The sequence below is a fragment of the Azolla caroliniana genome, unplaced genomic scaffold (genome assembly GCF_043228905.1).
Source record: "Azolla caroliniana isolate FFs.n. ecotype wild unplaced genomic scaffold, voAzoCaro1.0.p SCAF_6, whole genome shotgun sequence".
Lineage (NCBI taxonomy): Eukaryota > Viridiplantae > Streptophyta > Polypodiopsida > Salviniales > Salviniaceae > Azolla > Azolla caroliniana.
The window spans coordinates 11381776-11403445 of NW_028230441.1; the positions used below are offsets into that span (position 1 = coordinate 11381776).

Below are 21670 nucleotides of genomic sequence, written 5' to 3' on the forward strand. Positions count from 1 at the left end.
TCAACACACGAATACGAACGTAAACCGGTTGTGGTCGATCAATTCATAACACCTGCGTGGTTCTCCTCTACGAGGAGCATCGATTGTAAGTCGAAAAACGAGGGTGTATTCTCCCTTGTACAGACTAATGTCCAGAATGCTCTGAACTTTGACGCCATGCCCCGAGAGAAACCTGCACCATCTCATCTTCCTCAACGGTTACGTTGATAGAGGCAAGTGAGTCACATATGTCTTTGATCCGGCCCGTATAGTCGGCCACCGACATGTCCTTCTGTCGGACATTGCTCAACTCTTGTCGGAGTTGCAGCTTCCGGGCCATGGTGCTTGCGGCGAAGACCTTCTTCAGGTTTCCGCAAGCTTCCTTTGGCGTCTTGGCGTTTCGGATACTGCTTAGCAGCTGATCGTCGACACTGGACACAAAACAATACATAACTCTGCTTGTCGCTTGTTCCCAAGTCGGGAAGTCCTTGTGTGCCGCATCAGGTGCTGTATCGTTAGCTTCGTCGACATAACTCCAGTAGCCATGCCCGAGCAGGTACTGGTGCATCTTGTATGACCAAGATGCGTAGTTGGATCTGTCGAGCTTCTCCATTTGGAAGCGAACTAGCCATACCTCTGTCCATTCTAACCTTTGTTTACAAATCTTTACTGAGTATTAGGGTTTGTCTTCGGAAATCACTCGTCGACTGCAGAGGTTCTCAACCCTCACGCTCTGATACCATGTAAAAGAATACGATTGCGGAAGCTAAGACAAAACCGACTCGTCCATATAGCAAAAGAATACAAACAGGTTTAATGGAAACCTTACACGGGAGAGACAAGAGTTAGAGTGGAACACAGAAAACATATGTATTCCAAAACACTAAACACTCTCTGCACATACAATGTGCTCTGTGACCACTTTTATACAAGTCCTTAAAAGGATTGACAGAAGTATTGACAAGTACTTCAATGCTCATACGAGCGATTGACACTGACTCCTAAAAATATGCCTATGTACTAGGCTAGATTTGTAGGTCTCTAACGTCCTACCCGTTACAATCCGATCCGGCTCCTGCTTTCCGAATACCATACGGACACCGATCTCGTTCTTCATTCCGGACTCCGATCCGGCTCTGGCTTGTTCAACCGATCCGGATCCGATTGAGCTTGTCCGCTCAACAATCTCATCCTTGTCAATCGTTATGCTTATCAATCTGAGGTAATTCTAAAGGTCCTTCATCTTTAACTTGCAGTCAGTTACAAACATATCTCCTATTGAGCTCTTATCAAAGTTGGAGCTTCCGAGTAGTGGTACTAGTGGCAAATTTATTCTTTAAGTTAACCAACTCTTAGTTTTGCATCTTCGCATCTCAGATGTAGTAGAGCATGTGGTTTAAACACATGTGGCTAGAGACAATATAAGGCCCAACTTGTCTCTTGCTCGTCGATGTAACCCCAATAACCTTGCCCCACAAGGTATTGGTTCATCTTGTAATCCAAAGATGGGAAATTGTTGTGATCGATGTTCTCTATGGGAAGCGGCTACCCATTATGTATTCATTGTTGGTGTAGATTTCATGTTTTCTTAACTTCTTTCTTTGATCGTGTACACCTACTATGTAGCCTCACTGTAATAGCAATAGCCGGTTCAACAACCGATTCGATCTCGACATCTCAAGCATCTCGACCACACAAACACTATAGGCAAATGGGCTACATCGAACCCTCACAATATTATACCATGAAAATAAATAGGGTTTCCTATTTATTTATACGGAAACAATATGTTGTGTGGATGTATGTAAGAGGAGAGAAGTTGAGAAAAGAGTTACGGATTAGTTCTTATAAACATTCACAAGAAGGGGAATGAAGATATTAAGCACAAGAGAATCATGAACATGACAATAAGCATTATATACATATTCAATTACACTAACCACATTGAATCTTGTTGGTTAAGTCTATGACTAGACGTACATATGACTATGATTTGTGAGTATAGCAAAGGGTGCCCATTAATATGATATTGTTCAAGTAGAAATTGGGTAACCATGTTAAATATGACCCATTTATTAGTGAGATAAGTAATGAATAATGTTCATTAAAAACTTTTGGTGGTACTCAAATGAAGATGTGATTAGCTCAGAGGATTCATTTGCATACTTAGACTATTCTTTCCAAGGACTTTCCATTGATATATGGCACTAAAGGGGTCCTCGTGAGGAGATCTAATAGATATTGGGAATATTCCTTTTATGCCTCATGCATGAATCTACTTGAAATGTAAAAGACATGTTCATAGTGTCTAGTAGACCTTTCTAAGCTATAAAAGAAATATTCCTAATATCTAGTAGACCTTCTCACAAGGACTCCCTTGCCTCCCCAAGAAAATGCCATATACCAATAGAATGTCCTTGAAAAGCATGTCCTACACCTGCATGACATGAGCTTGTAATCCGTGGGATTTTAGATCCAACACCCCTTCTATTTCTTTTGCATATTGGTTTGTTATTAGGACGACAATATGTTCAATGTTTCCTTCGGCACAATTCCCGCTTCACGCTGCATTCCCTTATTATGTTAAGGTGAAAAGCAAACCAATCTTTCTTGAAAGAAAATGTGCTCAATTTTAAAGCAATGGCACACTTATCCAAAAAAACCAACTTCATAATTTCTTATTTGCTTGTCCTTCCCAATTTGCACTTTTTGTAAGTTCACACCAAATGTCTCATCTCCAGCCGAATGCAATGTGGAGTTCTTGCCAAGTTGTTCTCTTCATCTTTTTCTTTATTCTTCATCAATTTTCATAGCTTTATTGACTCAACTTCTAGCTAATAAATAGTATATTTAACTGATTTTGAGAGGGATCACCCCTTCCTATCCATGCTCCCCCCCTCCCCCTCCCCCTCCCATGCCTAAACAAACTACACTTTATGCAAGATATTGCTTTTCTTGATCATGAAGACTACTTGGGGAAGGCATACTCTAGATCATTCATTACACATACTCAATGCAACCAATGCATTATTCATTGTTCAGTTCATATAGTCAATTAATTCCATCACCACAATACACACTACCAATGATTAATAATGGCCAACCATCACCTTAATATTATCATGTGCAATCAATCAATCTCAACTTCTAACTATAAAAAGAAGTTATCCTATTATTGCACATAATAAAATTTTGATGACATGGCTTCTAGATATTATGGATCATACTTGCACCTTTATCCACTTTGATGACGACCAATGATTATGTGAATTGAGCATTACCTAAATGTAACCGGGGGCATATAGAAATGTTGTGGATTGCTTGCAAATTTTGGGGCCAAAGAGCATGTCCACAAGATTTGGTTTGTCCTTGAGAATTTCAAGTTGCCTTCTATTGCCATAATCTCTTATTGATTCGGTGAAACTCCTTCAAAAACTATGTATCCTAGATAGCTTTATTAAGATTTTACTTAGGTCTTCTAAAGTAATAAAGGATAATGCACCTAACTATACATATGTTTGATTGATGGATTTGGTGACGATAGAGCCCTTAATTTAAGCATTTGAAAGGACCATAAGATAGAAGCTACTCTTCACTTGATTCATAGCTCAAAGGTCTAGTTCATAGAAGTCTTTATAGATTTGAAAGTACTGTATTGAATCATTGCAGTACATATATGGTAGTACAACATTGTGTACTACAATATCATTGTACTTCTATTTGCAAGAGTTCATTTATTTTACTTTGAATATGGTAGAGTAAATTATAACCTCTAATTTAGTGAGCTCCACTATTGGAATATTTAGTGAGCTATTTTTGTCAAATCAAGCTAGATACATAGAGAGAACTTGACGGGCTATGTCATTGATTTGATCTCAATGGTAAGGACTTACATATCACTTCTTGTTAAACCATATTGGTTGGGGGCGACTTTGAGAATATTGTTTATTAACAGAATAGTGATTATTCACAAATACCAGTGATTTGGTTATCTTTCTTGACAGCGTGATTGTTGGAAGAAAACCATTTCAAACTTCATATTTTACTTTGCACATGTAGGACGTTTGTATCATTTGGACTAGTTGTAGTGGGTATCTCATAAGCACAATACTTTGTCATCTATCCACACCTTTGCTACTACACTAGAAATAATTACCAAAGAATTACGGAAACTACTCTTGAAATTCTATATTATTAATGTTATTGTGCACTTTGTTTTTCTCTAACACTTCTCCATATGAAATATTCAACGAAAACATGTTTTATTCAATTTCACCATCATTCAACACAAGTGAAAGTATCAATAAGGTTGTTCCATGAGAGCTAGTCCAACTATATTTGAATGGCATATATGATGTTCTGCACAACAAATGTGTGATAAATGTATGAGCATGTAAATAAAGTGTTCAATTCTTTTCATCAATATTGGCATTGCTTATAAATGGCACTCCAAGGATAGAAATGGGTCGACTATTTAGAACAAGAAAGTACATGGTGAATCATAAAAGTGAAAGCATTACATCTATACATCATGTACATGTCTCCAAACGTCTTTGTTTATAGATTTACAAGTCCTTGTCAAGATTCTAAATGAGGGTGTATTGGTAAGTCTTGTGCTATAGTAAGGTTGTGGAGTTCAAGCCTCAAGTTATATCTAAAAGTAAAACTCCTTAGAAGTTGAAGTTCACAGACTCGATCCTAAAAACAATGACTCTACATTATTGACATTGACAATAACATGTTAAAAGGCAATGAGGTTAGGATGGTGTAACGTGCGCAGGAAAAGGTTGTGTCTCACAAAAGAATGAATGACTACGAAATTTGAAGGTAGGTTTATTGGAAGGTGTGTTGCCATACCCCCACAAACTCGACAACCAAAGGTAGGGTAATATTGGAGACAAATATCAATACAAAAATCCACTCTGGTGTCCTGCTTGTGCCCTTGTTCTCGAGGACCACGACACGTTATCACATCGGCCCAGTCTTACACCAGTTTTAGTTGGGTGCATAGAGTATCAATCGCAATTACAACAGGGGTATTACAGGGTAACGAGGGGCATTCAAGGAAATATCGGAAACTCGTGGGGCAACTAAAGAAAGAAAAAAGGAATGTATTTTATGTGGAGGAGTGCATGGACGCCAAGTCATGCAATGAGTCACTAGAATTTGTTGCTAAATTTAGCTACATAAGAAATGATCTTTTAGTGTCTTTTTGTTTCTTTTCTTCTTCACACATATCAAGTGAAACAGGAACGAGAAAGAAACAGAGTATAGGGAGAGCTGTACGTATTATTTTTTATCAAAACCCTAATCGGCTTGGGTTGATTCCTCATCGTCTTATATACAGGCACGGTATGTCATCGGCAAGTGGTGAACCCATCCATCTCGTGGATGCCATCTTCAATGACCACAAGGACATCAGAGCCTTCTACCAAGTAAGAAGATGATAAACAGCTTTTTGCACGCATTTGTACAAGCTTTCCCCATTTGTATTCTAATCATCCTTTTCTCAACATTGCAATATGTATATGGTCAATCACTCGTAAAAAAGTATTTTAAAGTTTTTCCATAGATTTGATTTCATTGTTTGCATTGATATTGTGTTCACTCGAGCTATCACCGGGTGATTGAAGTTTTTCGTGGATTTGATTTCATTTTCCGTTACATGTTGCATAATATTCTTCATTTAGGCTTAAATTGATGTCCACATCTTATATGAAGTATGGAAATGGTTTCTTCATGTCATTCCTGATCGTTTTATGATGATGTGAAAGGTTTATTTCACATCAGTGAACATCATTCATGGAAATATTACCTAGTGAAATGCCAACTATAGCAATTATATGTATTGATTGTAATATTCAAGAGTTTCTAATGCCATGCCTTCTTCTTACTGTTTCCCTATTATATATCTCTTGTCTTTCTCAACAATACATTTGAATTTTGTCGGGCCGATTGCAGCAATACACATCATCTTCCACACCCGTGGATAAGGAGAAATGGAGCAATCAATGGCGTTGGACGATTGCCCGCCACTCCGTGGGGGAGGAGCTAATTGCATATCCTGCACTAGAAAAGCATGTTGTGGGCGGGCGTGCACTGGCCGACAAAGATCGCTCTCAACACCATGTAGTTAAGCAAAACCTCTCGCAGCTCGAGGGCAAGTTGGTCAACGATAGTTCATTCGATGCGTTGATGCAAGAAACGCAGAAGGTTCTTGAGCAGCATATGCATGAAGAAGAGGAGAATGACCTTGTGAAGCTTCGTGATGCCATCCCTAGGGATGAGGGCATCCGACTTGGAAGTAGATTCAAACTCACTAAGAAGTTTGTACCCACCCAGTAAGTTTCTTACTTCTCTTAGCAGGATTGGTTGGACTCAATGTTTAGCTTAGTAGCAATATATAGCATAATCTGAGTGGAATCAATATGGGCTTTATTAAAAACCTCCTAGTAGCAATATCTAACATAATCTGAGTGGAATCAATATGGGCTTCATTAAAAAGTCCAAATTTGCCCAAAATCACCTTAAAATGATCCTTAAATGTAAGTGCAAGGCTTTCGATTGTTTTTCATTTGGAAAACAAGGGGAAAAAATGGATGGACAAATGATTTTCCTGATGATATTCATGGCTCCCGAGAGCTTTTTAACAATCATGTATTAGCTGACGATGTTATACATTAGGTTCTTTTACTTATGCTTTTATGTCATCCCTACATGTGGTTTTTGCTAGATCTTGTATATGATGGCTTGGTTTTCACTGTTTTCCTGGCCCTCTGGTTTTTTGTTTGTTAACTTATTCTATGTGCATTTGCAGTGCTCACCCTGGTGCCCCCGACAAACCACCTTTCGAGACCATCGTTGGGTTGCTGACAGCGCCCATTGACAAGCTCCGAGATATGTTTGAAACCTTCCCCAGTGATGAAGAAATCAAGGCTGCTAAACCCAACTGAAACACTTTACTACACGCAGTGCGATATAGAATGCACGCACATACATATATATGTGTAGATATGTAGATATTTGTGTAGATAGAAGATAAGAGAATGCTATGTTAATGTGATATAATGGATCACCCATGAGCTCTTTGGTACGGGAAATTATATGTTATCAAAGTTAATTTCCTCATGGAAATTCCTTTTTCATTATCCATGCAAATAATGTATCTTTACTAAAACGAGTATCGTGTACAGAAATGCTACGTACCTTCTGTTAGTGTTTTTTCTGTGTAGAAGAAAACAGATCCTTCTATACTGATGATGGTTAATAGCCATGTGATAATTCAATGGCCTTATGTAATTGATATGATTCGTCTCGGTTAGTAGCTGTGAGATACCCATAACAGTACAAATTATTTGATATGATCTTCAAGATCCGTCCATTAGTTCTGTTTGTTAAATGTTGTGTAGGTGATTGGAAAAGATTGTAGATTGCACACATGGTTACTTTTGGAAACGAAACAAATTCAAACTGTTCGTCTTCCCAAGTTCCACCATAGTTGGGGTTTAGTCGATTGGCAGTGTCTACAGATATATATATATATATATATATATTTGGATTACATGCAGAACTGTAGATCCAAAGAAACAAAATATAGAAAGCAGCAAAGAATCCTGTTTTGTCTTTTAAGACAAACGCCAGCTATATCTTCTAACTACTCTTAAAATCTACAAGAACAGAGATTTAAAAAGAACTATTTATTAATATATTCCCATCTGAGATCTCCTTCTCATTCAATGAGAGGCAGCTTACACAGTCAGTATATATACGTTTCCAGCCCGGCTTACACGTTCAGTATATATATATATACACACATTTCCGGCCCCATGTCCATACCATTCATTAGAGGCAGCTTACACAGTCAGTATATATACATTTCCAGCCCGGCTTACACGTTCAGTATATATACACACACACATTTTCGGCCCCATCTCCATACCATTCATTTTTTACCACATACACTTCTGGTACACAATATTCAATACGGTTTTGTGCGGAGTTCCATCAGATCCTAACATAATACATGGGAATGAACGAAGTATATAAATGTGAACACGTTAAATCAATAAATGAGATAATATGAAAGTTTTTGGATGGTCTTTTCATAGAATAGGCTAGTTTTTTGGATGGTCTGGATAGAATGCATAAGGATGGGGGTGACCATTGCCATTAACGGCGGCAGTGGATTGTCGTAACGATCAGCACATAATGAGTGGGTGATGTCTGTATAGGTCACAACATTGGCGATCAGATATATAATTAAGATCTCATTGGATAGAGCTTATACAAGGTAACCCTTCTGGCTTAGTCCACCAAGTGTAGGAGAAACAAATTTTTCCAGATCCCTCACACTAGCTTGATCATGTCTCAATATTCTCACATTGCTACTCATCAGACCTCGTATTTTACATTGCCATTTATAAATCTTTATTCAAGAATTCTCCCCAAATTGTGTGTGAGAGATTGAATTGTGGAATGGGGACCTTGAGCTTGAGCATGGATTAGATTTGGATCCATTACTTGATTAATCAAGTGGAAAAGCTTCAAATTTCTCAACAAGAAGTTCTCCAATCAGAACCCCCCCTAAAATTACAGGATGTTACAATCAAGCGGAATGTTTTGCATAAGGTAGCCTTTATTCTAATTTCTGACCACCTCCCATTTGCTGAAGAAATTGGAGATGTTTTATGTCCACGCTAGTATATGAGATGACAGGATCTTGTTCAAGCAATATAATTACATACAACTAGAAGATTAATTGCCTTGAATGATTGATTCACTTTACCTGATGGATGAAACCTATGTTGGATGCATCACGCTCTATGCCAAGTTACAGAAATAGGAACCGTATAAAGCTTTCTCTGCTCACTCAAAACCATAGCTTTCTCTGTTATCCGTCCACCATTGTGAAGCTTGAGACATGGAAATCTCGCAATAGTAGCTCTGCCAACGGAAAGGGGACAGAGGTTACTCAGATATGCAGCATGGTTATCTCCCATAGTGGCGGTGCCAGCCGAATAAGAAGAAGAAGAAGAAGAAGAAGAAGAATGGGGAAGGAAGGAAGCCTCTATGACCACAGAGCAACAGATACCTTCTTCTTCTATCCTTCTGCCTGAAGTTGTGGCTGCAGCAGCAAAGAAGAAGAATGGAATGGAGCTTCCATGGGCTTTACAGCCTCAGATGCAAAGCAGATTATGTGCTAACAAGGCTGATCGAGTGTTTCCATAGCTGCTGGATCCACTGCAGCGGGGGCAGGTGCAACATGAAAGCCACCTGCTCCGCTCAGAAGCCTGGCATCTGAAAGAAATCCGGGGTCCCCCCGAACAACACTTGGGAGACTTGCTCCCAATCGTAGGGGTACCTCACATTCACCACATTACCCAGCCCTTCCTCTTCATCTTCCTCCACACTTGCTATTATTCCTCTCGATCCCTCATCCTCTCTCACTCCTTGATTCTTAGCATTCCCCCCTTCAAAAGAAGGAACTGAGAAGTAGCTCATTAGAGGCTGATCGAGTAACTCTGCAGCATTAGACTGATGATGATGATATTGTGGATGGTGGCTCCCAAAGCTCTGATAGATCCCTCCTCCACAGATACCATTTTTCAGCAGCAGAAGCTCATCTTGAGATCCAGATATCCCAGCTATGGATGCGCCTTGATTATCAAGGAGGTCTCGAGGTTGTGTTTGTGGTTGCGAAGAGAATAGAGATGCAGGATTTGGCATAGCCCTGTGAGGCGGGGGTAATCCAAGGGAGATGAAGTTGGGATTTGCAGGCACACCGTAGCTGTCGGCCGTCGTGGCATCCATGTATCGAAGCTCAGGAACAGGGTTAGGGTTAGGGTTAGGCGATGGAGATTCGTCATAGGTAGGGAAGGCGCCATCAAAGGTAGGGTTAGTAGTAGTGAGGGAGCGCAGGAAAGGGTGGTGGGTGGAGGAGGAAGAGGAAGAATTGGTGCTTCCGCCATTGCGTTGTTTGGGCGATGATTTCTTGTTCTTCCGGAGGCCGCCGCCGACGGGGACATTGCGGAGGGAGCCGCCGGCAGTCCAGTAGCGTTTGCAGTTCTTGCAGAAGTGCCGGGGCTGCGTTCTGCTGTAGTTGTTGTAGTAGCAGAACTTGGTGTCGGGGGATTCACAGCGAGGGCATCGCAGCGGATTCATCCCATCCTCCTCCTCCTCCTCCTCCTCCTCCTCCTCCTTATCATCATCATCATCATCATCATGCCTCTGCTTCCTCCTCCTCCTCCTCCTGCTCTTCGACAACACCTCATCCCACCGCTTCTTCTCATCTGCATCTGACCACATTATATCACTCACTCACGATCCGATCGATCGATCGATCCGATCGATGATCTCTCTCTCTCTCCCTCTTCCTGTTCAAGCGAAGCGATGGATCTTCCACACACTCTCAGATACAGTAACCCTATCTATTCTCGTCGCAGGCAGCCAGGCAGGGTTGGATTTCAGGTTTATTAGGTTTTAGGGTTCCAATTTGAGTTTGGATCAATAATAATAATAAAGATTTTTGAGTTCGGATTGGATTTTAAATGGCCCAAATTTTGGGACAGAAAATCCTAACCCCAATTTTTCTTTAGTGGTGGGAGGAGAGTAGGGTTAAGGTTAGGGTTAGACATGACCTGCCATGAGAATTAGGGTTTGGAGAATTAGGAGTTACAAAATACAATGAGCAAAACCTGGAAAAGATTTAGTTAGCAGCATTAGGGAAGAAGAGAATCAGATGATGGCCTTATTACAGTCAGTTAGAGCTGAATAATTAGAAGTATGAATCGGAGGAGCTAGGGAGGAAACACACCTACTCTGTGTCTGTCTCTAGTCTCTAGTCTCTCTGGTCTGTGTAGGTGGAGAATGAATGTGGTGCACAAAGAGAGGCGGATCCAAATTGGGGGGTGCAATGGGGAAGAGTAGCGTAGAGACTTAAGGCTATGGAGTAAGGGAATTCTTCAGAGAAGGAAATTAGACAATCAGAAGGGGAGCTGACAAGAAGAAGAAGAAGAAGAAGAAAAAGAAACTAATAATCAAAGCTTTTTGTGTGTGTGTGTGTGTGTGTGTGTGTGTGTGTGTGTGTGTGTGTGGCCGTCCAAATCTCTAGTGACGATGATGACGTCAGCACATCTATTGCCTGACCATCCGTCTGTCCGTCCAATGGGCGGCCATATACATATGTAATGCCCAAGAGTGGTTTGGGTGTGGTTTTGTGTCTCTCGTGGGCGGGCGGGCCAAATTTAGTCTCTTCTTCATCACCACAAGTAGGTCGTTTTTTATGTTTGGGGCTCTTTTCTCTTCCTATCCTTGTGACTTGTTTCCCAAAGCAATGAATGGATCATTATGTGAGTGTGCTCTTCTTCTTCTTCTTCACCATGCTCCATCTTGTTGCTCTTGTCACCACCATATCATTGAAGCTTGGTATGAACTCTTGGTGTATGTATATCATCGTAAATGCATATAGGCGCCTGATGCTCTTGAACTTCTTCTTTTTCATGTCTCCATGTAGTTATCTCATTGCAAATACGTAAGACCCCCCCAACATGCGTACCTGCTCATCGCATTTAGCATTGGACTCTTGACTTACATGACATTGGGAACTAGAGAGGGTATTTTATCACCAAGAAGTTTCAATCCTTCATTGCCCCTTTAGCACAAACTTCATGCATCGTATGTAGGGGACAAAGGGAATGGCACATTTGGCGAATGGACAAAGAAAGAATGGTAAAAGGACTTGACATTATCAATAAAGAACCCTAATATTTACAGCCTTGTTATATTCCTTAGATGAGTGAACCCTTTATGATTAGCTATACATATCCCTTATGGTATTGGCGAGCACATTTATGCCCTATTTTGTGCTCTTTCTAATGTAACAAGTGGTAAATGTGCTTTGTGTGAATCTCACCTAACTTTGAGGATAATAACTCCCATTGCTAAAACAAAGATGTTTAAGAGAGGATGTGTGTGTAGTTAGAGAGAGAGACACACACACACACTCACACGTTGTAGATAGAGAGACACACACACAGTGTGTGTTTTGGGAGAGAGAATATGAATGTAGGTGTGCAAAATCTCTATGGCAGTTCCGATGATATGGAATGTGTGCGCACACATATTTTGTCATAGAGGCATAGAGAGTTATAGCATGCAAATGAGTATTGGGAGAAAAAAATGTGTAACGAAAGGAGGTAATTGATGGTCGATTCCTCTACGTTTTGTTATCCTTTTCCATGTTTGTATGTTCTTCTTGTGCTAATATGATGTTCATGGCCCATGCCAGGTTTCGAGTTGGTGATTGAATAAAAACCGATTTGAAAACTTGATAATCATTGTCACTTCCTTTCGATGTTTCAACCACTTGATCATGGTTCGGTTTGAGTTTTCCTGGCGATTGGGTTTGAATTTGATATGTTGAGATTTTCGATGTGTGTCCACTACATAAGTATACAGTATACCTAACTCCTGGCTGACTCATCAACTACATGTGCTATCACATCCTCAATTCGTGTCGGTTCGTTAAGGTGGGACATCTTGCGTATTTATTTACTCAATAGCTATTGATTGTTTTTATAATTAAGAAAGAGAATTTGTGCATGTGTTTATATATATTATAAATTTGTCTCCCAAAAAGAGTGTTGGTGTGTGTGTAAGAGAGAGAATGTGGTGTATGTGTTCATGCATATGACATAGCAACTAAGCAAAGGGTGTGTGCAAGTAAATGGAACATAATGAATTATCAATGCCTCAGTACCTTGCAATCTTCTCCATGTATGATGGTTCTTTTTGCATTTATATTATTTCTTCTAGGACATTTTCAATTGGATCACCAAATCAAAATTAAATTGAAAAACATGCATGCACATTTAGTCAATTGAAAACATCTCCTTCTTCCTTCATAGATCCTCTTATGTTTGCATATGATGTTGCAACTTGCATCACTATTAGGCTTGAATATGATGTGGCTTCACTTGAATGTGTGTTGACTACTTTATCATTTTGTTCACACGACTCAGACTCAGAGTTTGAATTACAAATAAACTATGCAATATCATAAACTTCCACTGAATCATCTTGGATTCATATCCGGAAGGAAACTTTATCAGGTTTGTGTACTTTGTCCACCATGACTTCTTCAAAAGTAGAAACCTAACCTTGAGCCAAATTACTTAAGTGTTGTCAATTTCTTCAAATCCATCAATTGTGAAAGAGATTGATTAAGATATGGTCATAGCTCAATTCCGTGACAAAACCTACTTGCTCAACACTTGTCACGAATGATATGTTATTAACTGTTGTGAGCCTAGACTTCGGTATACTAAATCTCGTTGAAAACAAATAAAATTAAAGTTGTGTGGCTAACCAAGAAATATGATAGACCCAACCGAATCTATGCAAATCTAATATCCATAATATATACTTGAACTAGACAACTCCACATTGGATGCAACAAATCATTGCATACCTCAAAATACATTTGTCAAAATGTCGATGCACATCATGTGAATCTAAGACTATGCAAGATATATCGCAAATATGGGATGTAATTGGAATGATTCAAACCCACAATGTTGCATACATAACTTGAGGTCACCCTTTGAGGTCCAACATTATATTTCTATAGAACCATTTTGGGACAATGAAGGAATTTGTTTTTGAAGTTCTTGATGTTTATTACTGAGTTCTTCTTCCATTTATTTTATGTGCTAGGATATTAAATGTTATATTAGTGAAATTCGCATGTAATTGCAATGGATGTGTACCTTAAGCCCATTCCTTGCACATGCTTTTGCAACATTTTTTATAAACACCTTGTAAAACAATGCCAAAGATATATTTGCCTTAACTTTTGTGTAATACAACAATTGTTCAAGAGGGGGCATTTAGAGAAACTTTGCAAACATGCTAAAGCTTAAATATGGCACATTGTTCACAAAAACGGCATATAGAAAGCTAGTCTATGGCATCAACAATAGTACAAATTTGAGGGTCTCCCCTTCCATGAGAGCATCTGCTAATAACAATAAGTTAGCATTGCGATTAGTGCTAAGTTAATCATAATGATTAGTGTAATACTTAGCATTTTGGTTCGCTTTTAATCACAATAACACTTAACAATGAAAAGCAAAACAAGATCTTCCCCCTTATAACATTTGACAACATAGGCTTGGGAGTTTTTCACAACAATAATTGTGTTTATTAGTAAAGTAGTGTAAGAATAAAGATTGCGCACATGGCACACTTGGTGTGAAACCATGTTTCTTGTGTTTGATCCTATTATCTGATTTTCATTTTATTACATTCAACAAGGAACAACTTTATATGTTTTCCTATGATCTGATTTTCATTTGAGTACATTCAACAAGTAACAACTTTATAGGTTTTCCTATGATCTGATTTTCATTTGACTACATTCAACAAGTAACTACTAACAACTTTATAGGTTTTCCTATTATCTGATTTTCATTTGATTACATTCAACAAGTAACAACTTTATAGGTTTCAGAGAAGCCAAACTAGAATATATACTTAGGCCCATCACGTGTCTTTGCTTACATAAAAGAATACCATAAATGAATATTAAACCAATTGGCCTAATAATTGCAGATTATCCAACATATAGTTTTTTTTATTAATTAGTTTTACTTGAGTGGAACCTAGAAAGTGCTTGCACTCAAAGATTTAAGGGATCATGTGTGTGCGCTTGTCATTGTTTGAGCACTATTAATGCATCATTTGATCAACATATAAAATGCACCTTGATACCATGGTTTCAACCCGTGTGTACGATCTTCGGTGCATAGGACATACACACACAAATATATATATAATACACACACACACACACACACACACATTTGTGTGTGTTGTTGAATCAAAGTTAAATGTTTATGCAAAGAGAGGTTGAACTCATGAAATAAGTAGAAACATGTGGCAATATTATGGTGATTTGAGTATCATGAGTTCATCACTCCAAAGTGCTCATCTCCCCCAACTCCCCCCCCCCAAAAAAAAGCAATAAAGTTTTGGCGTGTTAGACCCACCCAAAAATTGGTGAGGCTATTGTACATGGTACTTTGAGATTGGGTTCTTAAATAAGGATATTACTAAAGTGTGTGTAGATGAGAGTTGAGACAAATGTAGAGGAGATCTTCATTAAAGTGGGTGGTTGCATTTAGAGATATTAAAAGTTAAAGCTTGACATGGAAAATGTTCTTTTAACCATAGGATGGATGATATAGGTGGGTGTGTACACACACATACAAATGAGTTTGAAGAAATAAAATTGTCCAAACCAGGTGTAAAAGCTTCCAATTATTGATGTATGAGAAAGGGGGGAGTGTTCATGTATGAAATTTAAATAAGCATTTTGTCCTAGTGGGACGATACACACTTGCAAGTTGGAATGCAAAAAGAGGTATCATTGATGATCTAAGAGATTTCATTAGAAAAGTCTTATGCATTAAATGATTTTATTAAATATATGTTGGTGCATGTATGTGTACATATGCATACTTGAAAAAGAGAGAGTGAGATAGATAAATAGATTGTTAACATCCACAAGCATACAACACAATGGACAAGGTAGACCCCACGGCAATAGTTTGAACTTTGGTGGGTGTGTATGTGCAAGTGAGAGAGAGGGATTTTATTATTGTCTTTGGAGGTCAAATATGACCTATGCCACCAAAAAATGTAACATTTTCATGTAATACATGTGAAAGTGAGCATTGACCCTCAATATTCAAGAGCTTTACTAATAAATGTTGTAATTGGGAGTGCACAATGTGACTATGATAAAAATTTCAGTAAGGATCGGCTTGGGTCGAATATACATCGAGCGCAAAACATGCATAGTGGATTAGTCTCATGACTTATACCTCAATATCGCATCTCCCATTGAAGAGAATGTGAACTAATTCATGTGGGAGACATCATGCCATGTACAAGTTGCACACTATATTATGGAACACATGATATTATATTATTTACCATTGCTACCATAGACAAAGAAAACTTTGCATTTTGTTTTGTGCTCTCACTTTAAGCACTTGTACCATTGCTCCATTAAGTTTTGTCTCTCTTATACCATTGGTCCGCTAAGTTTCTCCGATGATTATCATCTAAGGCCGAACAAGAATGGAAAGTATGTAACTTTGATTATTGGAAGTTTGCCTTTGGAATTATCTCTAAAGAGACACGAACAATAGTCAAATCCTTCATTTGTGCAGTTTAAGTAGAAAATAGTACTCATTGTTTTATACAATGTATAATACCCATTAGACTTGGAGTTATATATCTCTTATAGTGTTTTTTACGTGCAACATATTGAGACCCGATATCCCTTTGTTGGGGGATATGTCACCAAGAAGAGACTTGCCATTGACAAGATTTTGACACTTGAGAATATATTTGATGCCATGACCAAAAGTCATCCAACATATTGATTCCAATCTTTGCACACTCAAAATGGGCTTGAAGCTAATTCCAACTGTGACTACCTAAGATGGTCACATTGTATATGCCCATTATGGGGCAACATTAGATTATAGTATGTGTATGTGTTAATGGCCACATGCATAAATTTAAAAAAGGGTAAATAGTTGAGTCTAGGTTGTATATATACAACTTATTGTAATGTTTTTAGTGTGGTTCAATAGAGTGTAATTTCTATGTGCCTACAAAATGTCTCTTTGTCTCTCTCTCATTAGTACAGATGTAGTTAGTGACACAAAAACACATCACCAATTGTATTGCAAACTATGTCGCTCTCGTATTATTGTTATGAGATGTAATTAGCAACGAGGTTTAGGTGTCACAATGTGACGTATATTAAAGCATTGTCGTAGAATTTGTGATTGGTGTGTAGAACTACTATCGTGATATGGTGGCTCTTGAGGTAGAAAGTGGACGAAAAATGGGACCCAACCACAATAATAGAAAAATAAATATGTACACCAAAATACAAACTTGTATTATTGAAAATGAACCAACAATGGCAACAACAACATCAACATACAAATTAGTTATAGAGTTGGTTATATTGTGGTGTCCCTTTCATGCAAGAGCATGCATTTGAACACACCACTCTTTTAGCCACTCCCGTTTAGCACATCACCCATTTTAGCCCACCCTTTTAGCACATCATTTTGGGACACGTGTAGCTAGGCCGTCCCAAAATGGGTTCTTTGTATCTTCTATATATTGAATGATAAGTATGAAGCTAGCTAGGTTGGTTTGGTTTCCTTTTATGTGCATTTCACATAATTGGTGGAGAAGCGGGCTCAAATTTTAGCCACTACTACATTGTTCATGGCATCCCAATTCCCTTCCGCCGCTTCCAACGTCGATACCCCGATGGAGCCTGAGTTCTCGCAACCTCACGCACGACCTCCCCCTTTCCAAATGGAGCAGCTCTTGGAACTCGTCTCCAACACCATGCTTCAAATCAGCCATACGAATCAAGCTATGCTTTCCTTCCTCTTCGCTCACAACGACCGTGTGCAAGATCGTCTAGATTCCAAGGTGCGCCCGAAGTCCTTCTCCGGATTGCCTTCTGAGGATGTCTTAGCTTGGTTGGATCATTTTGAGATGATCTCTAGTTACCATCGATGGTCCGACGAGCGCAAAGCTTTGGAAGTTCGTACCCTGCTCGAAAACGTCACCGCCACCTGGTATGTCCAACAATCAAGCGACGTGATCGAGAATTGGGTGATCCTTCGGGATCTCCTCGTACAAAACTTCGCCCATCAAAATTCAGCCCAAACGGCGTTACAACAACTCGAAACATTGCAACAACAAGCACATGAACCCGTGGGCCAATTTGGTGTTCGCCTTAATCAACTCCTTATTCGTGCTGACCCTACCATGCCCGAGCATGTGAAGCTTTTCTTCTTATGGCCTTGTCTGCGCCACGACATCACTCGCCGCGCTCGGGACCAAGGTCCGCAGACATTCAACGACGCCATCCTCATCGCCCAACGAATTGAAGCTTGTACATTATCTGACACCCAACTTCGTTGGCCCCATCCATCAGCCACTGACTCACGTGCCCAATACCAAGGCGCGGCCCCCATGGACATTGATGTCCAAAACATGCAATTGCAAGCTCGCCGCAACTGTCCCGATCGCGATAGCCAAGGGTGCTCGAGGTGTTTCTATTGCCACAATTATGGACACATCCGATGTCAGTGCCGGAAATTGCAACAACAATCTCACAAGCAACAAGTCCAGATAACTATGGCTGACACGGCATCGTTGGCTGAGCTTCCGAGAAACTGACGTCCGGGGTGCTGATGGAAGAGCCAACCCTCCACATCCAAGCGTCTGCCTCTTCTAGTTCGAGGGTATGCACCACCCTCGCCACCATTAATCACTGCACCCACACCATCTTATTAGACACTTGTAGTAGTATATCTTCTATTAGCACCGCTTTAGTACACCGGTTAGGTCTCCCCACATCCACTGCTCCTTCCATCCAAGTCCTTTTTGGCGATCACCAACATCTTTACCACTCTCACACACAAGCCCATTGCACCTTCACCTTAGGCACTATCACCTTCTCACATCACTTTTATGTCTTGCCCCACCAACTCTTCCCCCTCACCCTAGGTTGTGATTGGTTCCTCAAGCGTCGTGTTGTGATTGATTTTGATGCCCACAAACTTCTTGTCCCACATGCTTCCCCTATCCCTCTTCTACAAGATAGCTCCCCTAGCCCCCACCTTAGCCAAGTTCAGGTAGCACTTAGTCCACAAGAGCGATTGGTCTCCATCCGCCAATTATTAGCCCGTTTTCAATCACTAACCCTCCAACCCACACATGCTCCTACTGTCTCTTTCCCGGTACAACATGCCATTCGTACTGGGGAGGCCACTTCGATCCACATGGCTACCCGCCAACGTTCCCCTCTCGACCACGATTGCATTGATGCGGCCGTCACCGACATGCTCACCAAAGGTATTATCATTCCTTCCACCAGCGATTGGGTTTCGGAACCCCACCTCGTCAAGAAGGATGATGGCACCTTCCGCTTTTGCATCGATTTCAGGCCTCTTAACAAAGTGACTATCCATGACCTCTACCCGCTCCCTCGCGTGGACGACCTCTTGGATCAAATCGGTGGCTCCCGTTATTTCACCTCCCTGGACTTAGCCTCGGGATATTGGCAAATCCCCCTAAAACCTTCTGACGCCCACAAGACCACATTCCGCACACGCCGCGAGCTATTCCAATTCACCTGCATGCCGTTCGGCCTGTCTGATGCTGGTAGCACATTCCAACGCATGGCCAACTCCATTTTTGCCGCCCTTATCAACAAAGGTGTCCTCCTTGTTTATCTCGATGAAATCCTTATCCACACGGCCACTTGGGAGGACCATCTACAAGCTCTCGCCGAAGTCCTCGCTTGCATAACTAAGCATAACTTGCAGCTCCAATGGAAGAAGTGTCGATGGGGAAGCACCAACCTCCGTTTTCTCGGCTTCATCATCTCTGGTGACGGAATCCGTATGGACCCTGCAAAGGTAGCAGCCATCAACGACTACCCTCGCCCCACTTCAGTCAAATCCTTCCAATGTTTTTTGGGCATGATCACCTTTTCCCTTCGCTTCATCCCAAACCTTGCCTTGGTCACTTTTCCCCTTCGCCAACTCTTGAAGAAAGGTGTGTCATTCAGTTGGGATCCTGCTTGTGAAGATAGCTTTCGTCGCCTTAAAACCATGGTCAAGGAATCGGGGTTGCTCGCCCATCCTAACTTTGACCGACCGTTCACGTTGCAGACAGACGCATCAAACCAGGGGTTAGGAGCCGTCCTCTTGCAAGTCGATTGCCATGGGCAAGAGAAGGCGGTCGCCTTCATTAGTAGGACTCTCACATCGGCTGAACGCAACTACTCAACCACTGAGAAGGAGCTACTTGCGATTTTTTGGTCTTTCCAGTGTTTTCATCCATACCTTCATGGTGGACAGGTTACGGTTGAGACCGACCACCAGCCCTTGCTTTCTCTTATCCATCGACCTCACCCCCCAGGCCGCTTGTTGCGATGGATGCTGGCACTTCAAGAGTATCAGTTTACCCTTTCCTATCGGAAAGGTGCAACCAATTTGGTCGCTGATAGTCTCTCTCGCGCCGACTGCCAGGCTGTCCAATTTCTCCCTGAGACATCCGATCTTCCGATACCATTGCCACAACTCGCTACGCTTTAACAACACAACCCCGCCATCGAACAGATAATCCATCAGTTGCGCTCCCTCCAACCGTTTCCCTCACAACGACGGTTCATGCTCCGCGATAACTTGGTATTCTTCATTCAAGGAGCCTCGTCTCTACATCCCTCATGCCCTACAACAAACGTATCTCCAATTTTATCACGACCACCCATTGTCGGGCCACTTGGGTTTCCACAAGGTTCTTGAAAAATTACGTCTCAAGTATTACTGGCCCAACATGAGACACTCAGTCTCTACCTATATCAAACAATGCGCTTTGTGTCAACACATCGAACCTGGGGGCAAGCCAGCTGGAACACTCCAACCCATCACCGTCACGTCACCTTTCGAGCTGGTCGGATGGGATTTCATGGGACCTTTTCCCGAAACCTCTAGGGGCAATAGGTATATCCTTGTCATAACAGAATACCTCACACGATGGGCTGAAACTGTTGCCATCCCCGACGTCACTGCGCCAACAATTGCCTCCCAACTCTTGCAAAAGGTAATATTTCAACATGGTTTCCCTATCCAAATCTTATCTGATAAGGGCCGCCAGTTCCATGGGGATGTCCTCAATGCTGTGGCAACTCAACTAGGTGTCCAACAAGTGTTTACATCCCCTTACCATCCTCAAACAAATGGCCTCACTGAACGCCTCAACAAGACCCTCAAGCAAGAAATTGCCGCTTACATCGATCCATGCCACAAAACCTGGGATCAAATCTTGCCTTTTGTCACCCATGCCTACAATACATCCGTACAAGCGTCGACATGGATCAGCCCTTTTCGAGCACTCTATGGACGCGACCCGCGGCTCCCACCAGAAACGTCCATTGACACCTGTTCTAAACCTGCCAACATGGATAGTGCTACTTGGGGGCTTTATCTCCAACAAATGCTCCCCCTCCTTCGACAAGCCAGCTCCCGAAATCTACAAGTCGCACAACAACGTCAAAAGAGACACTACGAAGTGGGTCGAATCACCCCGACGTATGCTGATGGAACCAAAGTCCTTGTTTACTTCCCGATCCGGCGGCGTGGTTTCAGTGAATCCCTCATGCACCGGTGGATCAGCCCATTCACCGTAATTCGTGCCATCAAGTCCACGACTTACTTACTCCGACGCGATTCCAACGGTCGATTCACCTCAGCCCATGTTGCCCGTATCAAGCCATATGCTACCCCAAGCCTATCTTCTAGCACCCCTCCTTCTCTCATAGCATAACACTCCTTGTTTTTCGGAGGGGGGAAATGTGGTGTCCCTTTCATGCAAGAGCATGCATTTGAACACACCACTCTTTTAGCCACTCCCGTTTAGCACATCACCCATTTTAGCCCACCCTTTTAGCGCATCATTTTGGGACACGTGTAGCTAGGCCGTCCCAAAATGGGTTCTTTGTATCTTCTATATATTGAATGATAAGTATTAAGCTAGCTAGGCTGGTTTGGTTTCCTTTTATGTGCATTTCACAATA

At 41.0% G+C, this 21670-nt stretch overlaps 3 protein-coding genes across 3 annotated transcripts; 2 read left to right on the top strand and 1 right to left on the bottom strand.

The window, feature by feature from the left end:
* The first annotated feature begins 5277 nt into the window (after positions 1–5277).
* LOC147863071 (putative hemerythrin-like protein C869.06c) lies at positions 5278–7014 on the top strand. Its single transcript, XM_087321400.1, has 3 exons — positions 5278–5414; positions 5941–6320; positions 6797–7014. The coding sequence occupies exons 1-3, from the start codon at positions 5334–5336 to the stop codon at positions 6930–6932; spliced, it is 597 nt and encodes a 198-aa protein (XP_087177526.1). The 5' UTR covers positions 5278–5333; the 3' UTR covers positions 6933–7014.
* Positions 7015–7661: 647 nt separating this feature from the next.
* Positions 7662–10339, bottom strand: LOC147863072 (uncharacterized). The gene has a single exon (XM_087320624.1). The coding sequence runs from the start codon at positions 10282–10284 to the stop codon at positions 9262–9264; it is 1023 nt and encodes a 340-aa protein (XP_087176750.1). The 5' UTR covers positions 10285–10339; the 3' UTR covers positions 7662–9261.
* A 7049-nt stretch (positions 10340–17388) lies between these two features.
* On the top strand, positions 17389–18264 carry LOC147863073 (uncharacterized). The gene has a single exon (XM_087321765.1). It carries the CDS (start codon positions 17389–17391, stop codon positions 18262–18264), a length of 876 nt encoding a protein of 291 aa, XP_087177891.1.
* Positions 18265–21670: the final 3406 nt, after the last annotated feature.